Here is a 22,015-nt window from a genome sequence, read left to right as displayed (position 1 = left end):
CAACGTCCAGTTTAAAAATGAACGGCACATTTCACTGTTACAGGAGTTTTTGTCATGGAAAGAGAAGCGGCTCCACCGCGCGTCGCGGCGGAGCTGCATGGCGCAAAGAAACACCGTGATGAAGCCTCACGGGACATGTTCTGGCATGTCCAGCTCATACACAATCACAATCGGATATTCACACGACTGGAAAGCAACCAGAATCCGTCTGAAATCCACCTGAAAGCCATCCTGTGAGACCAACACCAAGGTGGTTTTGTCCCGCGTAATGAACGGATCCGTGGCGCGTCCCTCCACTTTTCTTTCCTTGAAAAAAAACTCCTGTAATGATGGAATGTGCCGGAAAAAGTGCTGATGTCCACATCGTCTGCCTTTTTGTGAAAGTCAGACGAGGTCTCGGATGAACAAAGCCTTCACGTTGGAAATGATCTGGTTGTTTCAGCGGGGTGTGAGCCTGTCGATGGGGGCTGGGAGCGTGCCTCGCTCTCAGCAGTTGTGGGCCGTCCTTAAAGCGGCAGTAACACTCCTTAATCTGTTTAATCCCCATAAAATCGTCCCTGAAAGCCATATTAATTTTTCGAACGGTGTCCACCTGGAGGTCTCTCACAGTTTCTGGAAAAAAATTGATGCAGCAAAGATCCAAATCGTTCAGACATTTATTCGCAATAAAAATCCGCCGAGAGGGGTGGACCACACCTCACTCAAAGCCTGCTCACAGGCGAATGATGCAACCAACAGGCATGAAAAAACTCACACATGCGCACGAGGGTTCAAGTTTGTCTGACGCAATCACACGTGATTCAAATCCATATGGTTTTTTAAAAAAAATAATAAGGTCGGATACTTTTCTAACAGACCTCGTATATAGTGCTTTTCCATCTGCATCAGATGCTCAAAGTGCTTTACGATAATGCCTCACATTCAGCTTTAGCAATAGCTTCATTTATCCTTGTGTCGCTGTCCAGCTCACACAGCAGCTGCAGATCATTTTGTTGCGCAGATGATGCACATATGCATGTGAACTAAGCCTTGAGATAGAACTTTATCACAAATATGTTGAAATGGCCAAGAGAGGAGAGTTCACATGCAGTCAGTCAGAACTGGGAATGAAAGATGTAAATCTTCGGACTGCATAAGAGCTTTGCCATCATCTAGCTTGATGGAATGCCCCAGGAGCCTGAATGTGTACATCACTATTGCAGTCAGATCCCAGAAACAGCAATGACAAGTGCAGGAGCTCATGGTCATCATCTCTGGGATGAAACTCTGTTAGCTGTTGCTGAATGAAGCGAATTGACAGCTGACATTATGAACCCTACATCTAGTCCACTTTCATAGCCACACTGGTCAGTTGAGCCCAAATTATATTACATGATATAGGAAATACTTCAGTTCATTGAGTTACCAGTAAATATCCATATATCTGAAACTTGTAGCGCTTAATATGCTTCATAAAAGGAAAAAATTAGGGGGTGGGACCTGGAAATTATTTTTGGCCATAATATTGAGTGGCACCCTACTGTTGATATAATTAGGGTCTCTGAGGATGAGGGAGATGCCTTACAAGGTACTCCCTACACACTGGGAACAACTAGGGCATTAAGGACCTTGTCCAAGGGCCCTTAGTGATTTTCCAGTCAGGCTGGGATTTGAACCGAGGATCATCTGATCTCAACCCCAACGCCTTCACCACTAGACCATCACCTCCCTTAAATCTGCTAATCTGTTTTTGTTCAAAAAGCACTTATTAAGTTCTGAAGTACCTGCTAGGAGCTGCTAGTCTTCATTTTAAGTACATCTACAATATTCTTACATTTGTGTTAAAACAGCTGTTATTTATCATATCCACATTTTTCCAAAATTACAAACTTTTATGCTTTTGAGCTACCAGTAAATATTATTGTAATATATCCACAATAAAAAATAGAAACTTTATTTTTGAGTGGCATCCTAATCAACAGTACAAGTGTAAGTGTAATTTCTTTGCATGTCTCACAGTTGTGCAAAAATGACCAACAACTTCAAACCACACAGCAGTCAACACAGATCAGGATTTAACCCCTATTCTTAGTTTCACAGACATCCATACCTTGGACTGAGAGGGTGGACATTCAGTCGTAGTGCCATGGTTTTCTTTTAAACATGGTGGTATTTTCATGATGGAGCTCAGTAGGTTAAAGAACAGAGCTACCAATATGTAAACCTGGGTTCGATTCTCAAGTCAAGCTTTCTGTCTGCTTCCTGGGACAAAACACTTTATCTGCATTGTCCAAGTCTGCCCAGCTGTAAATAGGGTACTGTCCTTGGCTGGGCTGCTCTCTTACAAGGGAAAAAAATGTGCCTCTATGAAACAATAAACAGCTAGCGACTACATTATTATTGTACAGCAATAAAAGTACTCACCCTCAGCAGGAATAGTCAATTTTCACAGATGATTTTTTTTTTTTTTTTTTTCACTATTGTGATAGATTTTGTGTGATACATCAGTCTGTTGACACAGAACACAAAAGCTTTGTTCTGGCTGATCTCACAAAAAAAAAAAAAAAAAGCAGAGTAGTTTGAAAAATAATTGCTGGGTGCTGTGCTTTTTCTGGAGAAGGCTGCATGCATATGCACTGTTCTGATTTGGAGCAACTGAAATAAAGATGCTGGCACTCAGAAAAAAAAAAGCACCATGCGGTCATGAGGACTAAGATTAGGTATTTTCAAAATATTGGAAAAACTTCGGGCAGCATGGTGGCTTAGTGGTTAGCACTGTTGACTCACAGTGAGAAGGTCATGGGATTGATTCTCATCTGTGGCCTCTCTGTGTGGAGTTTACATGTTCTCCCCGTGTTTGCGTGGGTTCCCTCCGGGTGCGCCGGCTTCCTTCCACATCCAAAGACATGCAGTAAACTGGATTGGAAACTTTAAATTGCCTGTTGGTGTGAATGTGTTTGTTTGTCTATATGTGGCCTTGCAAACAGGGTGAACCCCGCCTCACACCCTATGACTGCTGGGATAGGCTCCAGCTCCCCGGGACCTGATCTTGGATAAGTGGTTGAAAATGAGTGAGTAAGTGGAAAAACTTCATTTTTCAGTCGTGAACTTTGACGTACTTCAGGTTATCCCTGTATTTCCGTGTATCTGGTAGCGTTGTCGGCCATGCTGTGATTGTGGTTTTCGAGAAGCGCCAATGTTGTGTTAAATTTATACCACAGACATGCTGTCGTTATTTGTATACAGGTCACATGATGCATGTCTGACCTGTTTACCTGTCCGAAGGTACATCAGTGAAAATGAAAACTGGTCTTTAGGCTTTAACTTCACTCTCAGAGGCAACTGATCATGTCCAGATAAAACAGTTCATTGTGTCACTGTACTGCAGAATCACAAATGTCCTCCAGCCTAACAAGCTCATAAATAAAAGATGCTTCAGTAAATGTTGAACAGGAGTCAATACTTACTGTTACTGACATCAGTGCTGTCTGATTGTTCCACCTTGAAGGGTAGTGAGTTGAATTTTTACCTTTGTTGGATAGGACAATCGAAAGAAGAAGAGACAGATGTCCAAGTGTCACAAAGGAAAACCCTTTTTCTTGAACCGCAAGAAGACATCATACTTTGTTTTCTGTTGGCAGGTTGGAGTCTGAGATTGGATCCCTAGAAAGTGAAGAGTCTCAGATCTCAGCCAAAGAACAGGTTCTACGGGAACGTTTGAAAGAGACCGAACGGTCGATAGAAGATCTGCAGAAGGTACAACAACACGACTCACAGCCGATTCGTTAAAGAGGGCGTAAAAGCAGCAGTGGGTTTAAGGGTCTGCTACAACCATGGAGACGCAGTCAGGACGTGACAGTGCCAACTACCACCACTGGTTTAAACTTTATATGCGATAACAGAAATTCCAGTTTGAATTCTTGCTTAATAAAACAACTTTCACTTGGATTAATGTTCACTGACATGGCTGATTTGGATACAACCAGGCGAGATGACTTTCCTTTGCAACTGGGTGAGAAGTTCCCACCTCAGGAGCTCCATTGTGAAAAACATCTCAGTTGAGGTGGATCCGGTATCTGATTAGGACACTTCCCTTTGGATGGTTTCCCAGCACGTCCAAATGGGAGGAGACCCCGGGGTTGACCCAAAATGTGCTGGAGGTACTTTATATTCCATCTGGCTGGAGAGCACCTTGGGACTGCCAGGAGGAGCTGAAGAATGTGGCAGAGAAGAGGGACACCTGAGGTACCTTAAAGTGTAGGTGACACCAAAAAATGTGCACAAATAATCACTAAAAATCATGAAATGTTGATATTTAAAAAAAATCTTGAACAATAAAAGTTGATAAGTGTGCAGGTGAAGGATAAACAGCTGTCTGAAGCCTGCACTTTATTTCAGCCCTCAGGCGCAGCCAAATTGTTGCTACATCATCACAAGAACGGCACCTGCTGATTCAAGCCCAAGTCAATTATAAACACAGTGGAGGTCGAGCTGTTTATGGATGATTTTTTTTCTAGTGTGGAGCTTTTTATTAAGTCCAGTCTGAATGTGTTTTTGAAGAAGCTGTGAGGACACAGCCTTGTGGTTTTGAGCTTTATTTAGACCATAATGAGGGAGAAAAAACCTTGGATTAAGACCTTCAGTCTGACAACAGTGCTGATATTGGCAGAGTTCAGAACACAGAATGGTGATTATAAAAAATAATAATAATAATGATAAATAATGCAGGTGGAGAGAATAAACTTATTTTTCTTTTTTTTGCCAGCTCTTTGGTTGTAATCAACTGATAAAAAACAAAAAAATTAGTTTTACTATATGTGACATAAAAAAAAGTGATGAGGAAGTGTGGATTTGGATGGATTTTTAATTAGTTTTTTCTGAGAAACAGGTACATACATTTTAAATCTAAAAAATGTCACGAGGGACTGGAAATATTAGCTTTTTAAATAAACATTGTTTCCTTCTTGAATATAGTTAATGTACTGTTAATGTTGTAAAACAGCTAACTGATCATCTGCAGAGGAATGGTCTATTTGAAGAGTTTCAGTCAGGTTTTAGAATTCATCATAGTACAGAAACAGCATTAGTGAAGGTTACAAATGATCTTCTTATGGCCTCAGACAGTGGACTCATCTCTGTGCTTCTTCTGTTAGACCTCAGTGCTGCTTTGATACTGTTGACCATAAAATTTTATTACAGAGATTAGAGCATGCCATAGGTATTAAAGGCACTGCGCTGCGGTGGTTTGAATCATATTTGTCTAATAGATACAATTTGTTCATGTAAATGGGGAATCTTCTTCACAGACTAAAGTTAATTATGGAGTTCCACAAGGTTCTGTGCTAGGACCAATTTATTCACTTTATACATGCTTCCCTTAGGCAGTATTATTAGACGGTATTGCCTTAAATTTTCATGTTTACGCAGATGATACCCAGCTTTATCTATCCATGAAGCCAGAGGACACACACCAATTAGCTAAACTGCAGGATTGTCTACAGACATAAAGACATGGATGACCTCTAATTTCCTGCTTTTAACTCAGATAAAACTGAAGTTATTGTACTTGGCCCCACAAATCTTAGAAACATGGTGTCTAACCAGATCCTTACTCTGGATGGCATTACCCTGACCTCTAGTAATACTGTGAGAAATCTTGGAGTCATTTTTGATCAGGATATGTCATTCAAAGCGCATATTAAACAAATATGTAGGACTGCTTTTTTGCATTTACGCAATATCTCTAAAATCAGAAAGGTCTTGTCTCAGAGTGATGCTGAAAAGTAATTCATGCATTTATTTCCTCTAGGCTGGACTATTGTAATTCATATTATCAGGTTGTCCTAAAAGTTCCCTAAAAGCCTTCAGTTAATTCAAAATGCTGCAGCTAGAGTACTGACGGGGGACTAGAAGGAGAGAGCATATCTCACCCATATTGGCCTCTCTTCATTGGCTTCCTGTTAATTCTAGAATAGAATTTAAAATTCTTCTTCTTACTTATAAGGTTTTGAATAATCAGGTCCCATCTTATCTTAGGGACCTCGTAGTACCATATCACCCCAATAGAGCGCTTCGCTCTCAGACTGCAGGCTACTTGTAGTTCCTAGGGTTTGTAAGAGTAGAATGGGAGGCAGAGCCTTCAGCTTTCAGGCTCCTCTCTGTGGAACCACCTCCCAATTCAGATCAGGGAGACAGACACCCTCTCTACTTTTAAGATTAGGCTTAAAACTTTCCTTTTTGCTAAAGCTTATAGTTACGGCTGGATCAGGTGACCCTGACCATCCCTTAGTTATGCTGCTATAGACGTAGACTGCTGGGGGGTTCCCATGATGCACTGTTTCTTCTCTTTTTGCTCTGTATGCACCACTCTGCATTAATCATTAGTGATCGATCTCTGCTCCCCTCCACAGCATGTCTTTTTCCGGTTCTCTCCCTCAGCCCCAACCAGTCCCAGCAGAAGACTGCCCCTCCCTGAGCCTGGTTCTGCTGGAGGTTTCTTCCTGTTAAAAGGGAGTTTTCCTTCCCACTGTAGCCAAGTGCTGCTCACAGGGGGTCGTTTTGACCGTTGGGGTTTTACATAATTATTGTATGGCCTTGCCTTACAATATAAAGCGCCTTGGGGCAACTGTTTGTTGTGATTTGGCGCTATATAAAAAAATTGATTGATTGATATTTGCGCAACACGTTATTATTAAATATTAAAACCCATTCACACAAGGAGTAAATAATATAGTCTTACTTGTCCATTTCAGTCTGATGAAAATGTCTGAAAATAATTTCATTTGTTGTCCTGGCTGAAGAAAAGTCCATTATAGGTCGAGTTTCTGCTGTACCAATCCGGCAGTGGTATGTCAGCTACAGGTGTAATCCATTAATTGCGTCTGCGGCTGATGGATCGAGCCTCTGCTGTGAATGGATCCTCTTGTTCCACAGCGGGCTGCTTTGCGCTGAAAGTTAAAAGACTCACAGTCCCTCATCTGCTCATAATGTCTTAGTCTGGACGCAACAGAATTATCCCATGATCCAAAAAACAATAAAATAAAATAAAATAATGTGTAAATACTCAGTTTTGCCTCCGTGTCGAGTGGAGAAGATGCAGACAGAAAGTGTTATATATAAGTGACATATAAGTGTTCCACCTGCCAATCAAAAGGATTCTGCCGGCAAGAATTAACCTTTCTGACACGTATAAAAACGTGCATCACTGACCCGAACCACTCGGTGGAAATGGGGCTGTCAGTCGCCTGTAGAAATCCATAAATTAATGGGACTATCACGATAATGGATCCGGTGCTGATATCACTTTGTCCTTCTTCTCCAATGTCGGGACTTGGCCGGAAGTTCCTGGTTTTTTAGTGGCGTGCTGTTTAAAATCCGAATATGTATCTCTTCAGTAACTGCGGACCAGGAAAGGATACATTTCAAACTGTTGTTTAATTTTAGTCTTAAATACCAAAAAAAAAAAAAATTACATATCATGTCACCTACACTTTAATTAACAAGTTACCACCATGATTCAGAAAAATGCTGAAAAAAGGGGGTGGGCCCACAATGTTTGAAAATGTCTATTATTATTATTTATTATTTATTTACAGTATGTTGTAAAATGAGCAAATTTTGCCTCTTTTTAATGGTTATTCTAATTTCATTAGAAAACTGCAGATGAAGTGATGGCCTAAAGTTTAGAGAAGCTGCCTTGTAACAAGATGTTCATTGGTTTGATTCCCTGAGTAGATGGGCTCATGTGGACAGTGAACGTTTCTCGCCCTGAGGAGTAAACAGGATGTGCAGCTGTTTGCCTCGTGTGACGTGTGTGAAGCATCTCGCGTAGATAAGAGATATGCAGATGCATTTCGGTCCAACAGATCACGTCATGTGGGTTTTGTCTTAGAGGTTTTGTCTTTTCTCTCTGTTTCAGAGTTTGATAACCCAGGATGGAGGTATGATCATAAACACACACAGTGGGATGATGCTCCCTCTCTGAGCTGTGTGGACGTGCTGTTTTCCCAGCAGCGGGGTGTGTGTGTGTGTGCATGCGTGCGTGTGCATGTGTGTGTGTTTTTGCATATCTATATTTGTGAGGACCACTTTGAGGTTCACGCCCTTTCTTGTGAGGACATTTGCAAAGTGACCAGTCCTCGCTTTTATCACAGCCTTTGTACGCAGTAAAATCACCAGTGTTAAATTAACACCGACAGTGAACATATGGTCCCACTCTGACTAGAGTAGGACCATATGTACACTGGCAGTGTTAGTTTTACACTGGTGATTTAATGTGTACTGCATTCCGAGGGTTACATCTCCGTCTGCAGTTGTCAGAATCTGAAGATGAAGGTTATGGTGAAAGAATGATGTCAGTGAGGGTCCCCACAAGTATAGATGAATACTGTTTGCGGGTGTGGATAATAGTCTCGCTGAGGCAGGAGAGATGAAGGCCAGTGTGCCCTTGGACCCACAAACACACAAACAGACACATGCACACACAGAACCGTGCTCAGCGAGACTATTGAAGCCCCCGCATGTAAGGCCATGACTCTGCAGCCTGCCGTCGCTGCCTTTATCCATCCTATTCACCACCTATCCCTGTAATCCCCTGATGTTTTGTTCCTGCCGTCACTGTGTCAGGGTGTGGTTAACACTGTGTGTGTGTGCCTGAATTAAACGATGTGCACGTGTGGCTGTTGGATTGCGTGTATGGATGGCCGTGCCTCTCCCGCTCGGCCTCCATCATCCACGCTGACTGTGTCATTTCTCCTCTGGGGCTCTTGCTCACCAGATGCGACCAGCTGTATGTCCGCCCCTCCTCTCAGACGGGCACCGATACCGACCCCAACCACCTCATCCTGGCCACGCAGCCCTGGACTGTCCTGCCCGCCTCTGGACAGCAATCCACATCAAGACCTGGTAAGACAGCAGGAGGAGAGGAGGGTTAGGAGGTGAGAGAGGAAGGAGGAGGGAAAAAAAAGGTTTTGGGCTGCAGCCAAGTCGGATTATAACACGATAGACTTGTGCACGTAGAGCATCGTGCACATATGCACACATTCAATAAAATCGCATTGTCTAAATACATTAGCATAACTCAAAATGCCATACCCTTAATCATTAACCAGAAACTCAAAGCATGCTATTGACTGAATCAATACATTTATTGTTGTCATTGATTAATATTATTTCCGCGCTCACGTCACTTATTAACTCACACAAGCCCATAATATACAAAGTACAGGTCAGGTTTATGTTCATAAAATCAAAGGTACGTGCTGCTGCTGCTGTGTGTCAGTCATACGGCTGTGATTAAAGCTAATAAAGATTTTAATATTATTAAGATGTTTTCTCTGTAATGCAGCATGACACCACGAGGGCAGATTCATAGCAGCAAATTGATTTTTGTTACGAAACTGGCAAATGGACTATGGATAAGGAGCTTCTTTAATTTTAGAATTTAAAAAAAAGCTATCTATGCCATGATTCTCTAAGGCCCAAATCTGTGCTCCTCTTATATGTTAGTTCTTCAGTTAGCGTGTTTGCACAAAAAAACTTTAAAAAAAACCACACAGTCTTTTTTTAAGCAACATGTAAAGTTATTTGAAGCAAAATTTCTTGAAGCAAAATTGTAACTGTTTTTGCTTAAAGGACATTAGAAATCCCTTTGCTCACAATAAAGCTACTTAGTTCGTGCTAGCTTTATCCTATTAGAATTGCTTATGTGATGCCAGTGAGTTTTCAAGACACATGGACAATTAAATAGGTGGTGATTTGCTACTTTAAAGTGCTCCCCTTGTTTAGGTCCTAACCCACCCATACAGAGTTAGGCAATAACATGAAGGGGCCTCAGGGCCTACACAGAACTTCTTCTGGAGGTACAGCTGATGGCTGGTGATACTGCTTGAGTGATGGAATCCTTACTACTGTCCCAGGAGTGGTGTAAATTTTCCAAAAGACAGTGTGAGAAGTGAAGTTGATGTACGTAGAATGAAAGTCTTCTCGCTTGTTAGCTTCCTCAAGGTGGTAATTTAGGTCATTTTGATTAGCTGTTTGGAAAGCTCTAATTGATGGACTTTCTCTTGGTCAGTTCCTGGAGGGGATGGTGGACACAGAGATGACTGAACAGTCCCAGTCTTGAGTGCTTCTGACAGATGTTGTATGTGGTTCTCTTTTCCTCTCTTCTCTGCTGAGTTGTTAGTCTATATTTTTTTTTCCACTCCCATGTGAAAGTCTCCCATTGCTTGGCAGCTGGCTTGGTTCCTCGATTGTCTTACTAGATTTTCCAGTCAGTGGAGCAGCTCTTGAGGTTGTGCTTCAGGAGGTCCTTGTAGTGTTTCTTCTGCCCTTCTCTCTGGACCATTTTTCTTTGGTCAGCTGGGAGTAGAAGATCTGTTTGGGAAGTCGGCCGTTACCCATCCTCACAACGTGACCCACAGACTGAAGCTGGATCTTGATGATGACACACTCGATGCTCGGGAGCTTGGTTTCATCCAGGATGCTGATAGTGGTACAGTAGGCTTCCCACCTGATGTGGAGGATACTCTTCAGGCAACGTTGGTGGATGCCAGTGCTTCAAACATGGAGGTTGCCATGTTGTTTTCACTGAACACATGTTAAGGACCATTAACCCTTGAGCACTGATATTTCCAAATCCATGTTTTCTGATTTCCATGATGGTTGGTGTCCAGTAGTACCATTAATGTCCCAAGCCGTATTAGTTTTTTCCCCTTTTCTTACATCTGTGAGGGTCTGCTGAAACATTGCTTTGGCTTGTCTTCATTATCCAAGTTGGTGCATTATGCTCAATGACTGCATCTGCTGTGTTGTTTCAAATTTACAGCCAGAAGTTAGGAGGGTCTTTCATACAGGTGATACAGTGCATGATTTTCTGACTTCATGGCAAATCCAACATCTGTGAATCCTCCTGGGCTCATCTTTGGATTTGGGCCTTAGCCCGCGTTGACTTCTTTGGTTTATTCAAAGAGGTCCTTGTCAGGCTGCTTTGGTTCACTCGAGGCGTGCGACTATGGCCGTAAAGATGTTTGTTTTTGCCACATCACATGTATGACTGACCCGCCCCAACACCCCACTGTCAAAAAATGTAACAACTCGGAAAAGCAAAAAAGTTGCACTTCCTTGAATAGCCACTTGAGGATGGCGTCCAAAATGTGAACAGATTATCATAGAAGCCCATGTTAAAATGTCCAACTTTAGAGGGAAAAAAAACATGTTTACCGCCTGGAAGAAAAAGAAAATTTTGGTCTCTGTATCTACTTTCTCCTGCATCAGAATCAGAATAGCCTTTACTTCGCCAAGTATCTACAAGAATATAATGAATTTGACTCCGGTTTCTGTACGAGTATGTATAAATATACACAAAAACAACTCACAGTAAAAATGTGCAAATAAAATGTGTAGACTCTGAACCCTGCTCACTGTTGCTAAGTGCTCCAGTATTTCCGTCAAATGAAATTTTTGTATTAATTTTGCATATTATTGGCGTTAGCACTTTTAACGGCTATTCAGTATCTTAATAACGTTAGTTCAGTTAATTCACTGAAGAAATAACCCTGTAATAATTTTTAATAACCACACCTAAGCAACCTGATATGAAAACCACTGTTCAGTCCCAGAATATGATTTTAATAAACACTTGAACCAACATCAACCTGTTAGGTGTTAGTTTGGTCACGCTGGGATAGGGGCGTGGTCAGGATTTATTCATCCTGTCCAGGTCATACAGGGTCTCACTCATGCGCCACCTCTTGACCATTTATGGTTTAGCTGGGACGTAGGCGGAGGAAGTGCTGCCAACTGTCAAAACTACTTTTCTGGGTCACAGAAGGATCATTAATGATATGTAGGAAAAAAGTTGAGATGAAACATAAAATATGATTAAACTGGTTTTACATATCAGTGATTTCTGCTGGTATTTGCTTTTTAAACCCATTTAAATTCCTTCCCTGTAACTGAAAGCTCCATCTGCTCTGTGAGACACAGTTTAAAAGTGAGGGAAAGTTTGGATGATTTCAGACGAGAACTTCAGAATGCAGATAACTTTTGTGTCCCTGTACTCACGCGTCACTTCCTCCACCTTTTCCTCCCAACACTCCCTCACTCCTCCTCGTGTCACTCCCCTCCTTCACCCCGTGCTCCCATATCCATCAACCCATCTTCTCTGTCTCTCCTCCTGTCCACTCCCTCCCTCCTCTGCCTTAACAGCGATGTTTGCCATGGAGATCAACGTGCAGCGCAACCCTCAGACCGGAGAGCAGCGCGTACTCTCGGCCAGCCGTTGTGAGCCCGTTTGACCTGGCTTCGCGCGGTGTCAAAGTCTATGATGATGGCAGGAAGGGGTCTATGAGGTGACTTCTTCAGGGGGCGTGTCCACCACCCTCAGGAGAACGGCTGGAGCTCGGCACAAGTTGACCAGCTGATCCAGCGAGCGGCTAAACCTGTCGTAGAAGAGGCGATGGTGAGAGGGATCAGGTGACGGTGAACCCAGCTGTACCACAGCTGCATATTTCCCCAGCAGATGTTGATGATTGTCTCTCCGCCCTCCTGCGCGCCGCCATCCATCCCGCTCAGCCCCCCTGCTGAAGTGATCCTTCAGAAGGAGACCCAGCTGGCCATGATGCCCCCCTCCTCTGCTCCCATCGCGGTCCAGCCCGGCTCCTTTTCCCATTCGGAACCCGAGATTACCACTCAGCCGCAAGCCAGCGCCGATCACCCAGTCACCATGGTGTCCTGGGCTACCAGGAGGTTGAGGAACCACAGCGAGAACAGGCACCTGCTGGGATTCGACGTTTGCCGTGAAGGCGGAGGTGTTCTCGAATGATGAAGACGATGAGAAAACGCTGAGAGAGAAGTACCGTGACTGGACGTTCCATCCTTGACGGCACGGCAGCCAGACCTCGTGTCTGTGACGGATCCCGGCCACATCTGAGGCCGCAGGCACAGAATTCTCGTCTGATGGCCGTGAACTGACAGCACCTGCTCGCCCACATGCGAATCCTGATGCCAACACTCGCATACCGCCACCAGGCCTCCCCCCCCGCCACAGGTACAGACAAGAGGGAAACAGTCTGCCAGTGCTGCATCCTCAGTATGACTGACTTTTCCCCCCTTCCACCTTTTTGATTATCACCCACCACACCCTTCTCTCCTCCTCTCTCGCTGGCTGGTTACTAAGCAGAAGCCCCGCCTTCCTCCTCCGCCGCCTCTGGACTTGTGATCGCCTGGCACGCACCACGACTATTCACACATAGCTGATGTTTGACTTTTACGGTCACGCTGTCTTTGCGCTTTCTTTGTCCTCTGAGACGAGACGCTGCCTTTCTGCCTCCGGTCTCAGAAAGCACACAACATTTCACAAATTCAAAGTGAGTTTAATTTGACAGGTGCAAAGTGTCACGCTACCGTAATCGCAGCCAAACACGTGAACAGGTTAAACACTCTACTCAGTGCTCGATGAGACTTATGGACAATCAGTCACATTGCCATACGATCGGCCAAAGCACCTCTTTAATAAGCTAGTTTTTAAAACAAGCAAAAAGACGGCGTTGTCGTCTTCTACATCTTTCCTCTATGCTTATTGTTCTCCCAGCTCTGCTGCAGAGGTCTTCATGGGTCCACTGGGTTCTTAGGAACCAAATCTCATTAAGTATAATCAGGTCCTGTTGTCTCAAGTCTCAGGTCTGTCTGTCCAAATGTCTATTACTGAGCCATGATTCAGAGAAACTTACTATCAGCTCTGATTATGTAGTCCTCATTCTTGTCATCGTCATCGTCACAAGAGAAAAAAAATAGTTTTCCTGTGACAAACCAGGGAGTACAAGAGCGTTTTAAGGCCACATTGAGGTTTTTTCTTAGACTTCGATACTATACGAGAATAAAGTCGTAATTATCTGAGGAAGAACTCACAATATTACGAGAATAAAGTCATAATTTTATGAGAAAAAACTCTTAATATTACGAGAATAAAGTCGTAATTTTCTAGGAAGAAGAAGTCGCAGTATTACGAGAATAAAGTATAATTTTATGAGAAAAAAACTCGTAATATTACGAGAATAACGTCGTAATTTTCTGAGAAGAAGAAAGTCGCAATATTACGAGATAAAGTCATAATTTTTATGAGAAAAAACTTGCAATATTATGAGAATAAAGTCAGAATTTTATGAGAAAAAACTTGTAATATTACGGAGGAATAATGACATAATATTACGAGAATAATTTATATTTATACGAGAAGTGATAGCCAGCACTGCCATTCCAGCGTTCCAGCCATCTCCTCCTCTACGATAAAGGTGATTTCGGGAGCTACTAATTGCCTAACTAGTACAGTCGAAGTCTTTCTTGCATATTCTTTTCAAAGTTCTGATACTAATGATAATGTGGTGTAGATGGGCCAACAAATTATTTCCTATTTCTAAACCTATACTGAAGTACAACTTAACAAGCACTCCACAGATCCATTTTGAGCTACAGAGTTTTTCTCTCATAAAATTACTGTCTTTATTCTCGTAAAATTACAAGTTTATTCTCAGAATATTACAGGTTTATTTTTGTCATATTATGACTTTATTCTCATAATATTGCCAGTTTCTTTCTCATAAAATTATAACTTTATTCTCATCATATGATGCCTTTATTCTCATAATATTATGACTTTATTCTCAAAGTCAAAAAAAAACTCAATGTTGCCCTAAAACACCGTCATAAAGGAGGGTAAAGTGTAAAGTGCATGTAGGGAAAAATTGACTTTGTAAATTTTTGCTCTGGTTCTCACTGCAGCTCTACAATATCTGTTAAGGCCAAGTTTGGATCAATATAAGGATATTGTGGTTCTTTGGATTGTCTCTTAACGAAAGAAAAAAAGATGGATACACATTGTATGAGTCGGAATTTTTCCAAAATCAGGACAGACCAAATTTTGGATTAAGGTCTGATTATCTTTTCTTTTCTCTTTATTCTTTATTACTTATTTTAATAAAAAGTAGCTCTAATACCACATTTTCTAGACAATATGTCACTTCAGAGTATTCCTCACCATCTGTCCAAAATTGCATCCCGAAGAGGAAAAGCATATATAAGCTGCACCGGTCTGTACGTAAATAATATTTATTTTGAAACCTGGTGCTAACTGCTTCATGCAGAAGGAAATTAATTAATTGGCATAATATTCATTTATAAGCATACTGCACCAATTAAACAACTAGCATATTAGCATTTAGCCTTACCCTTAGCCTAACCCATCCACTTCCTTGCTGTTCCCAAAACAAAACAAGTGGAGTGCTGAGTATTATAAAGGGTTACATTCCCCTCTCTTTATTCAAGAGTGTGGTCTTTCAGTTTGAGAGCATTTTTAATTATTTTCACTCATTCTTTATTACTTGGCGTGTCCGTCTCATTCAGATCTTCTTCTTCTCCTGGTTTTATGGTTAGTTGACGTCCAACTTAATGGTGCATTATTGCCACCTTCTGCTCTGGAATGTTAATCAGACAGTACCCTGTTTAGATCAGTATGCAGGAGCAGCTTGTCACGGGTGTAGATGGTGCCATCCTCTGGCCATAGATGCTAATGCAGTGTTTTTTCATGTATATCACTATGAAATATAAGTTGCAGGACCAAACAAACAAGGAAAAAATAAATAGTCTGTAAAATACAGTAATGCACAGATCTGTTTTGTGTTGGGCTTTTTTTTTTTTTTTGTCTACTATAGGTCAGACAAAAATTATATCTACAGGTCATTGGTTCAGCATAGTTTTCAGGTGTGGATAGACTTTCCAACTTTCCAAGGTTTGCTTCAAGTCAGGTAAATGGTAAATATGCGTATTTATACAACGCTGTTCCATTTAAGACAGACGATACGTCGCATTCACTCAGTGCGAGATGACTTTCCAGTAGGGTCCTGTTTCAGGTCAATTCTGGAACCATGAAGACCAGAACGTTATTGAATATATCCTCTTCGTTTAACTCAAAGCACCAAGGCAGTATCTGATCTCTAATAACCTGAACAAATCCCTTTTACAGACACTTTACGTGGGCAGAGAGGAGGGTACTTGTTGCCTTGGTTTCTTTATGTGCCTCTTCATTCTTCACACTGATTGTTATCACAATGCATGAGATATTCTAACTTTCTATCAGACTCTTATTTCAGTTTCTGTTGTAACATCTTTCTTTTATGAATAAACTGGGATGCCCGTTTCAGTGGAAAACTGAAATTCTGACACTGTAGTTATCACTACCAGGACTGAAGCTCCTGGCCCTCATTCACGGTCCTTCACTCCTCTGGTGTTTTTTTTTTTAGCATTAATTCCAACTGTTCTACTGCTGAGGTAATTTCCTCCTATTATGCGACTTCCTAACTCTGCAGCCAGTAAGAAACTGTGGAATACATGACAGACTTTAGGGTCTATTCAGCCGACTTTTCCAGCGTTGTCCCAAAGGCCGCAGAACACAGAGCTATAACGGCAGCTTTATTGACTTATTTGTCCAGCCTGGAAATGTGGGTTCCTTCTGTGAGCACAGAAAAGAACACCACTAGATGCCAGGAACAAAAATATAGATCATGTATTTCAGCTCTGAAATGGCCTCCTCACTGCAGAGGTCATCAGAGGTTTATTTGAATCTTTACAGAAAGTCTGAAGACACCTGCCAGCTCTTACGATCATCACCAATCAAGTCCTTGTTTACAGGTGGCTCCCAAAGGTGTGCTGACTGAATTATACAATAATATAATATAATAATATAAAGTTCACCTGGCTGGATTTCTTTCCAAGCTCTTTGCAGTGATAATCCTCATGCTGTTACGGGAAGGTTTTGCTTCTTCTCAGATATTCAGTATCAGTCTTCTGGTCTGCAGACTGTCTGTTGGAGAGTTAGTGATGAAATTTGCTCGTATGTTCTATTTTTTCCCCCCAACAAATAAAATCAAATCAGCCAGCTCGAGTGATGCTGACAGGGAGTGTTACTTCAGAGCATTACTGCTGAGATATTGTTTTTCTGCCATCAACTTTTATTTTGAGATCATAAATTTGAAGTCCTCTGAAAAAAAAAATAGATAAAACTGTAATTAAAGAGTGCCAGAGTGAACATTTTGATCCAGTCTAACATTAACACTGACACTTTGAGCTTCTGCAAACTGTCTTCATCCTCTACAGATACTTAATTGTTGGTCCAACTTCAAATGTACACTCAAAAAAATGGCTTCTTTGGATGAACTCAATTCAATTAGTGCAGGATTTACATCTAATAAAATATGTAGCCCCAACTCTAATAAAGCACATCCATGCAAAGATAATGTAATTTAATTGGAGTTGGGACTAACATATATTATTAGATAGAAATCCTGCTCATAATTTGTAATTGAGTTCATCAGTGCATCAGTTTTTTAAGGTGTACCATCTTTAATATGACTGGACAATACTGCTGCACTCAAAAACTGATGCATTGGATGAACTCAATTCAATTATGAGCAGGATTTTATTCTGATAAATATATGTAGCCCCAACTGAAATAAAGCGCATCCATGCAAGATCATTTCATTTAATTTAGTTGGGACTACATGTATTATTAGATGGAAATCCTACCCATAATTGAATTGAGTTCATCCAATGAGTCATTTGTTTGTGTGATGCAACCCATAGAAACAGACTAATTGGATTGGATTTCATCTAATAAATATATGTAGTCCCAACTAAATTTTCTTCCATGGATTTGTTTCTGTTTGAGTTTGGGCTACATACATTTATTAGATGAAAATCCTCCACATAATTGAAACTGAGTTCATCCAAACAGCCATTTTTGAGTGTGTCTGTTAGCCCAGCTAGTTTTGTGAATGGCCACATTCAGACTTGGCTCTACACTGTTAAAAACAAAAGAAAATGTCTGAGGTATAACAACTGGTGGCTGTGGTTACCAGAATATTCTATTTTTAAAAATACAGTAAAAATACAGAAATACCTTACAGAACAACCTGTAATGTTATGGCATAAAGCCGTTGTAATTTACAACAAAACAAAAAAATAAATAAATAAACTTTTTGAAAAATTACATTTTAAAATTAATACATCTCCCCTTGCTGATTTTCAACTCATTATTTCCCATTCAATGAGACTTTGTTGCCCTGCTCCCATTTTGGTCAGGTCCACCACAGGACATTTGGCACAGGATCCACAGGTGGACCGGGTTTTCTAACACAGTTCCAGTTGGATAAGGAGAATGAGACTCAAGCAGCCTTGAACGTGGGGTATTTTGTTTTGGAGGCAAGCATGTTTACTGTTTGCACACCACCGTGCTGGTGCACAATAGCAACTACTCTGAAAATATAATTAATTGTGTATCATGTTGCTATATTAAAATTATGCTAAAGTTGTTCATTTGTAGTAAGTACGTTTATATGAGGAACTGTGAAAAATCTTGGTTTAGAAATAAGTAGGTTATATGCAAACAGATTCTGCAGTACTTTACAGTTTCAGATTAACACCATGTGATAGAATGATGGTGTTAGTGTTCTTTCTTCCCAAAGAGAATATGCCTAGTTCATGGATGTCTTTACCCCATTCTCCCTTTATTTTCATTTTATTTATTTATTTACAAATTACATCCCTTGTATACTATATAATTTATAATATTCTCTGTAAAGCCACATTTTTCATTGTTTTTTTTTTGTTTGTTTTTTGTTTTTTTGTTTTTCAGAATTGTTTCTGGCAACCACACCTGCCATTTTTTTTCCTGTAAAAACTGAATTTTCTTTTTTTCAGGTTTTTTTTACAGTGTAATTTCCAGTTTAGAGATATTAATACAGTCTATTTTATAATATTTCCCACATCTATTTAAATATCTAGAAATAACTTAAATTATTATGGATACCAAGACTTACAAGACATGGTTATGATATCCTGTGACACTGTCCTCCATAATTAAACTAAAGACACTTCACTGTCTAACTCCTTCTCTGCTTGCCGTGTTAAATTCACATTAACTTCACCCATCGTTATCCCTCCTCTGACCTCTGACCTCTGCTGATTGCACCCATTCCAGACATTTTGTTTTTAACTGGTTTGCCGTTAAGGATTCTGATGGTCTTCATCTTACATGGAGGCAGGTGTGATGAAAATCACAGCCACTCTGCATGATTTGGCCCCAAAAAACACAGATTAAACGGATCGGAAATAAACTATTAGTCAATTAGTCAATTAACCAAAATTAATTAACTGTGCAGATAAGTCTATATCATTTTGTTTTTCAAGACGTAATTCCAAATATTGATTAGAGCTTCTAAAAATACAGTTTTAAAATGATTTGAAATTAATATCCAGGTTGTGGTTTGTTGGGTATAAAAGCAACTAAATTGAAGTGGCATCTTGGAACATGTGAATTTTGAGATGGACACGGGGCTGGGTGGATTATAATATGTCTGACAGAAAATTTTAATAAATAAATAAGAATAAATTTGTAAATAACAGAAAACCTTTGTTTGCAATTAAAGATATTACACCAAAAAAACTCTTCTGAGGCAAATTGAATTATCACCATCACAACTGAACCAACACTTCTCCTGATCACCCGCACAAACAAAAGTTTGTCAAAACCCAGCACCAATTTATTTAAATATTTTGGCTGAAGACAGGTCAATAAATGAACAGGAGTGATAATCATCCACTCATATAGTTTACAGCAGTAATTTATAGCAAAAATAATTAACAGCATAAATAGCAATAGCAATAATAATAATAATAATAATAATAATAATAATGATGATAATATGATGAAATGTATTTATACACCCACTTTCAATTGGACATTTTCAAAGTGCTCTGATATTAAAAATGTGAATCATCTCAATAGAAAGAAAATAAAGATAGTCAAAATTCAAAATGCCAATTAAATTAATCCTGATCCTAAGCCCTATATAATTACATGTAATATTGATTAGTCAGATTTCTTTATACTCAGTGTGTAAATTAACAAAAATTAAAAAAAAATAGTGAAATATTGTCAAATTGCATGCCTCCAGTGTTGTGGTTTGCTCTAATTAACAGCCCCAAATCCAAATACACTCAACAAAAATATAAACGCAACACTTTTGGTTTTGCTCCCATTTTGTATGAGATGAACTCAAAGATCTAAAACTTTTTCCACATACACAATATCACCATTTTCCTCAAATATTGTTCACAAACCAGTCTAAATCTGTGATAGTGAGCACTTCTCCTTTGCTGAGATAATCCATCCCACCTCACAGGTGTGCCATATCAAGATGCTAATTAGACACCTGATTAGTGCACAGGTGTGCCTTAGACTGCCCACAATAAAAGGCCACTCTGAAAGGTGCAGTTTTGTTTTATTGGGGGGGGATACCAGTCAGTATCTGGTGTGACCACCATTTGCCTCATGCAGTGCAACACATCTCCTTCACATAGAGTTGATCAGGTTGTCAATTGTGGCCTGTGGAATGTTGGTCCACTCCTCTTCAATGGCTGTGCGAAGTTGCTGGATATTGGGCAGGGAAACTGGTACACCGCTGTCGTATACGCCGGTCCAGAGCATCCCAAACATGCTCAACGGGTGATATGTCGGTGAGTATGCCGACCATGCAAGAAACTGGGACAATTTTCAGCTTCCAAGAATGTGTACAGATCCTTGCAACATGGGGCCGTGCATTATCCTGCTGCAACATGAGGTGATGTTCTTGGATGTATGGCACAACAATGGGCCTCAGGATCTCATCACGGGTATCTCTGTGCATTCAAAATGCCATCAATAAAATGCACCTGTGTTCTTCGTCCATAACAGACGCCTGCCCATACCATAACCCCACCACCACCATGGGCCACTCAATCCACAACATTGACATCAGAAAACCGCTCACCCACACGACGCCACACACGCTGTCTGCTATCTGCCCTGGACAGTGTGAACTGGGATTCAACCATGAAGAGAACACCTCTCCAACGTGCCAAACGCCAGCAAATGTGAGCATTTGCCCACTCAAGTCGGTTACGGCGACGAACTGGAGTCAGGTCGAGACCCGATGAGGACGACGAGCATGCAGATGAGCTTCCCTGAGACAGTTTCTGACAGTTTGTGCAGAAATTCTTTGGTTATGCAAACTGATTGTTTCAGCAGCTGTCCGAGTGGCTGGTCTCAGACGATCTTGGAGGTGAACATGCTGGATGTGGAGGTCCTGGGCTGGTGTGGTTACACGTGGTCTGCGGTTGTGAGGCTGGTTGGATGGTACTGCCAATTCTCTGAAAACGCCTTTGTAGACAGCTTATGGTAGAGAAATGAACATTCAATACACGAGCAACAGCTCTGGTTGACATTCCTGCTGTCAGCATGCCAATTGCACGCTCCCTCAAATCTTGCGACATCTGTGGCATTGTGCTGTGTGATAAAACTGCACCTTTCAGAGTGGCCTTTATTGTGGACAGTCTAAGCACACCTGTGCACTAATCATAGTGTCTAATCAGCATCTTGATATGGCACACCTGTGAGGTGGGATGGATTATCTCAGCAAAGGAGAAGTGCTCACTATCACAGATTTACACTGGTTTGTGAACAATATTTGAGGGAAATGGTGATATTGTGTATGTGGAAAAAGTTTTAGATCTTTGAGTTCATCTCATACAAAATGGGAGCAAAACCAAAAGTGTTGCGTTTATATTTTTGTTGAGTGTATATCTGATTTGATATAGAAAAGAAGAAAGTTTCATATTTGATGTATCTGAACCTAAGTTGATTAGAAAACAGTGTAAACACTCACTGCTGATGCATTCAAGTACATTCAGACATCTCGAGGTTGAGATTAACCTGCAGTCCACAAACATTACAATTTCACAATATCCAGGGTTTTTCTTTTTTCATATTTCACAGCAGTTTGTCTTGTCCCTTATTAATTTACAGCAGACAGACGTGTAGGATAAAGTGGGCTGTACTAAAACTTGCTGAATGCATAACTGAATGCTTTTGAAAGCTGAGACTCCAGGTGCATTCTGGGATGTGTAGTTACATTTTTTGAGACGTAATACACCAAAAAGCTGGAAC

The 22,015-nt window shown here is 40.8% G+C and overlaps 1 protein-coding gene across 1 annotated transcript in view; it reads left to right on the top strand.

Moving 5' to 3' along the window:
• Positions 1-22,015, top strand: part of LOC117529108 (A-kinase anchor protein 2) — a 187,401-nt gene that overhangs the window by 83,649 nt on the left and 81,737 nt on the right. Inside the window, 12 exon segments of the mRNA XM_034191808.1 lie at positions 3,591-3,735; positions 7,898-7,919; positions 8,756-8,883; positions 12,187-12,192; positions 12,195-12,257; positions 12,259-12,316; positions 12,319-12,362; positions 12,365-12,421; positions 12,464-12,769; positions 12,771-12,833; positions 12,835-12,942; positions 12,973-13,027. Coding sequence (XP_034047699.1) covers positions 3,591-3,735; positions 7,898-7,919; positions 8,756-8,883; positions 12,187-12,192; positions 12,195-12,257; positions 12,259-12,316; positions 12,319-12,362; positions 12,365-12,421; positions 12,464-12,769; positions 12,771-12,833; positions 12,835-12,942; positions 12,973-13,027 — 1,055 coding nt within the window.

The sequence above is a fragment of the Thalassophryne amazonica genome, chromosome 17 (genome assembly GCF_902500255.1).
Source record: "Thalassophryne amazonica chromosome 17, fThaAma1.1, whole genome shotgun sequence".
In the NCBI taxonomy this organism is placed as follows: domain Eukaryota; kingdom Metazoa; phylum Chordata; class Actinopteri; order Batrachoidiformes; family Batrachoididae; genus Thalassophryne; species Thalassophryne amazonica.
The sequence above is the reverse complement of the archived record's forward strand: the minus strand, read 5'-3'. Positions and strand labels throughout refer to the sequence as shown.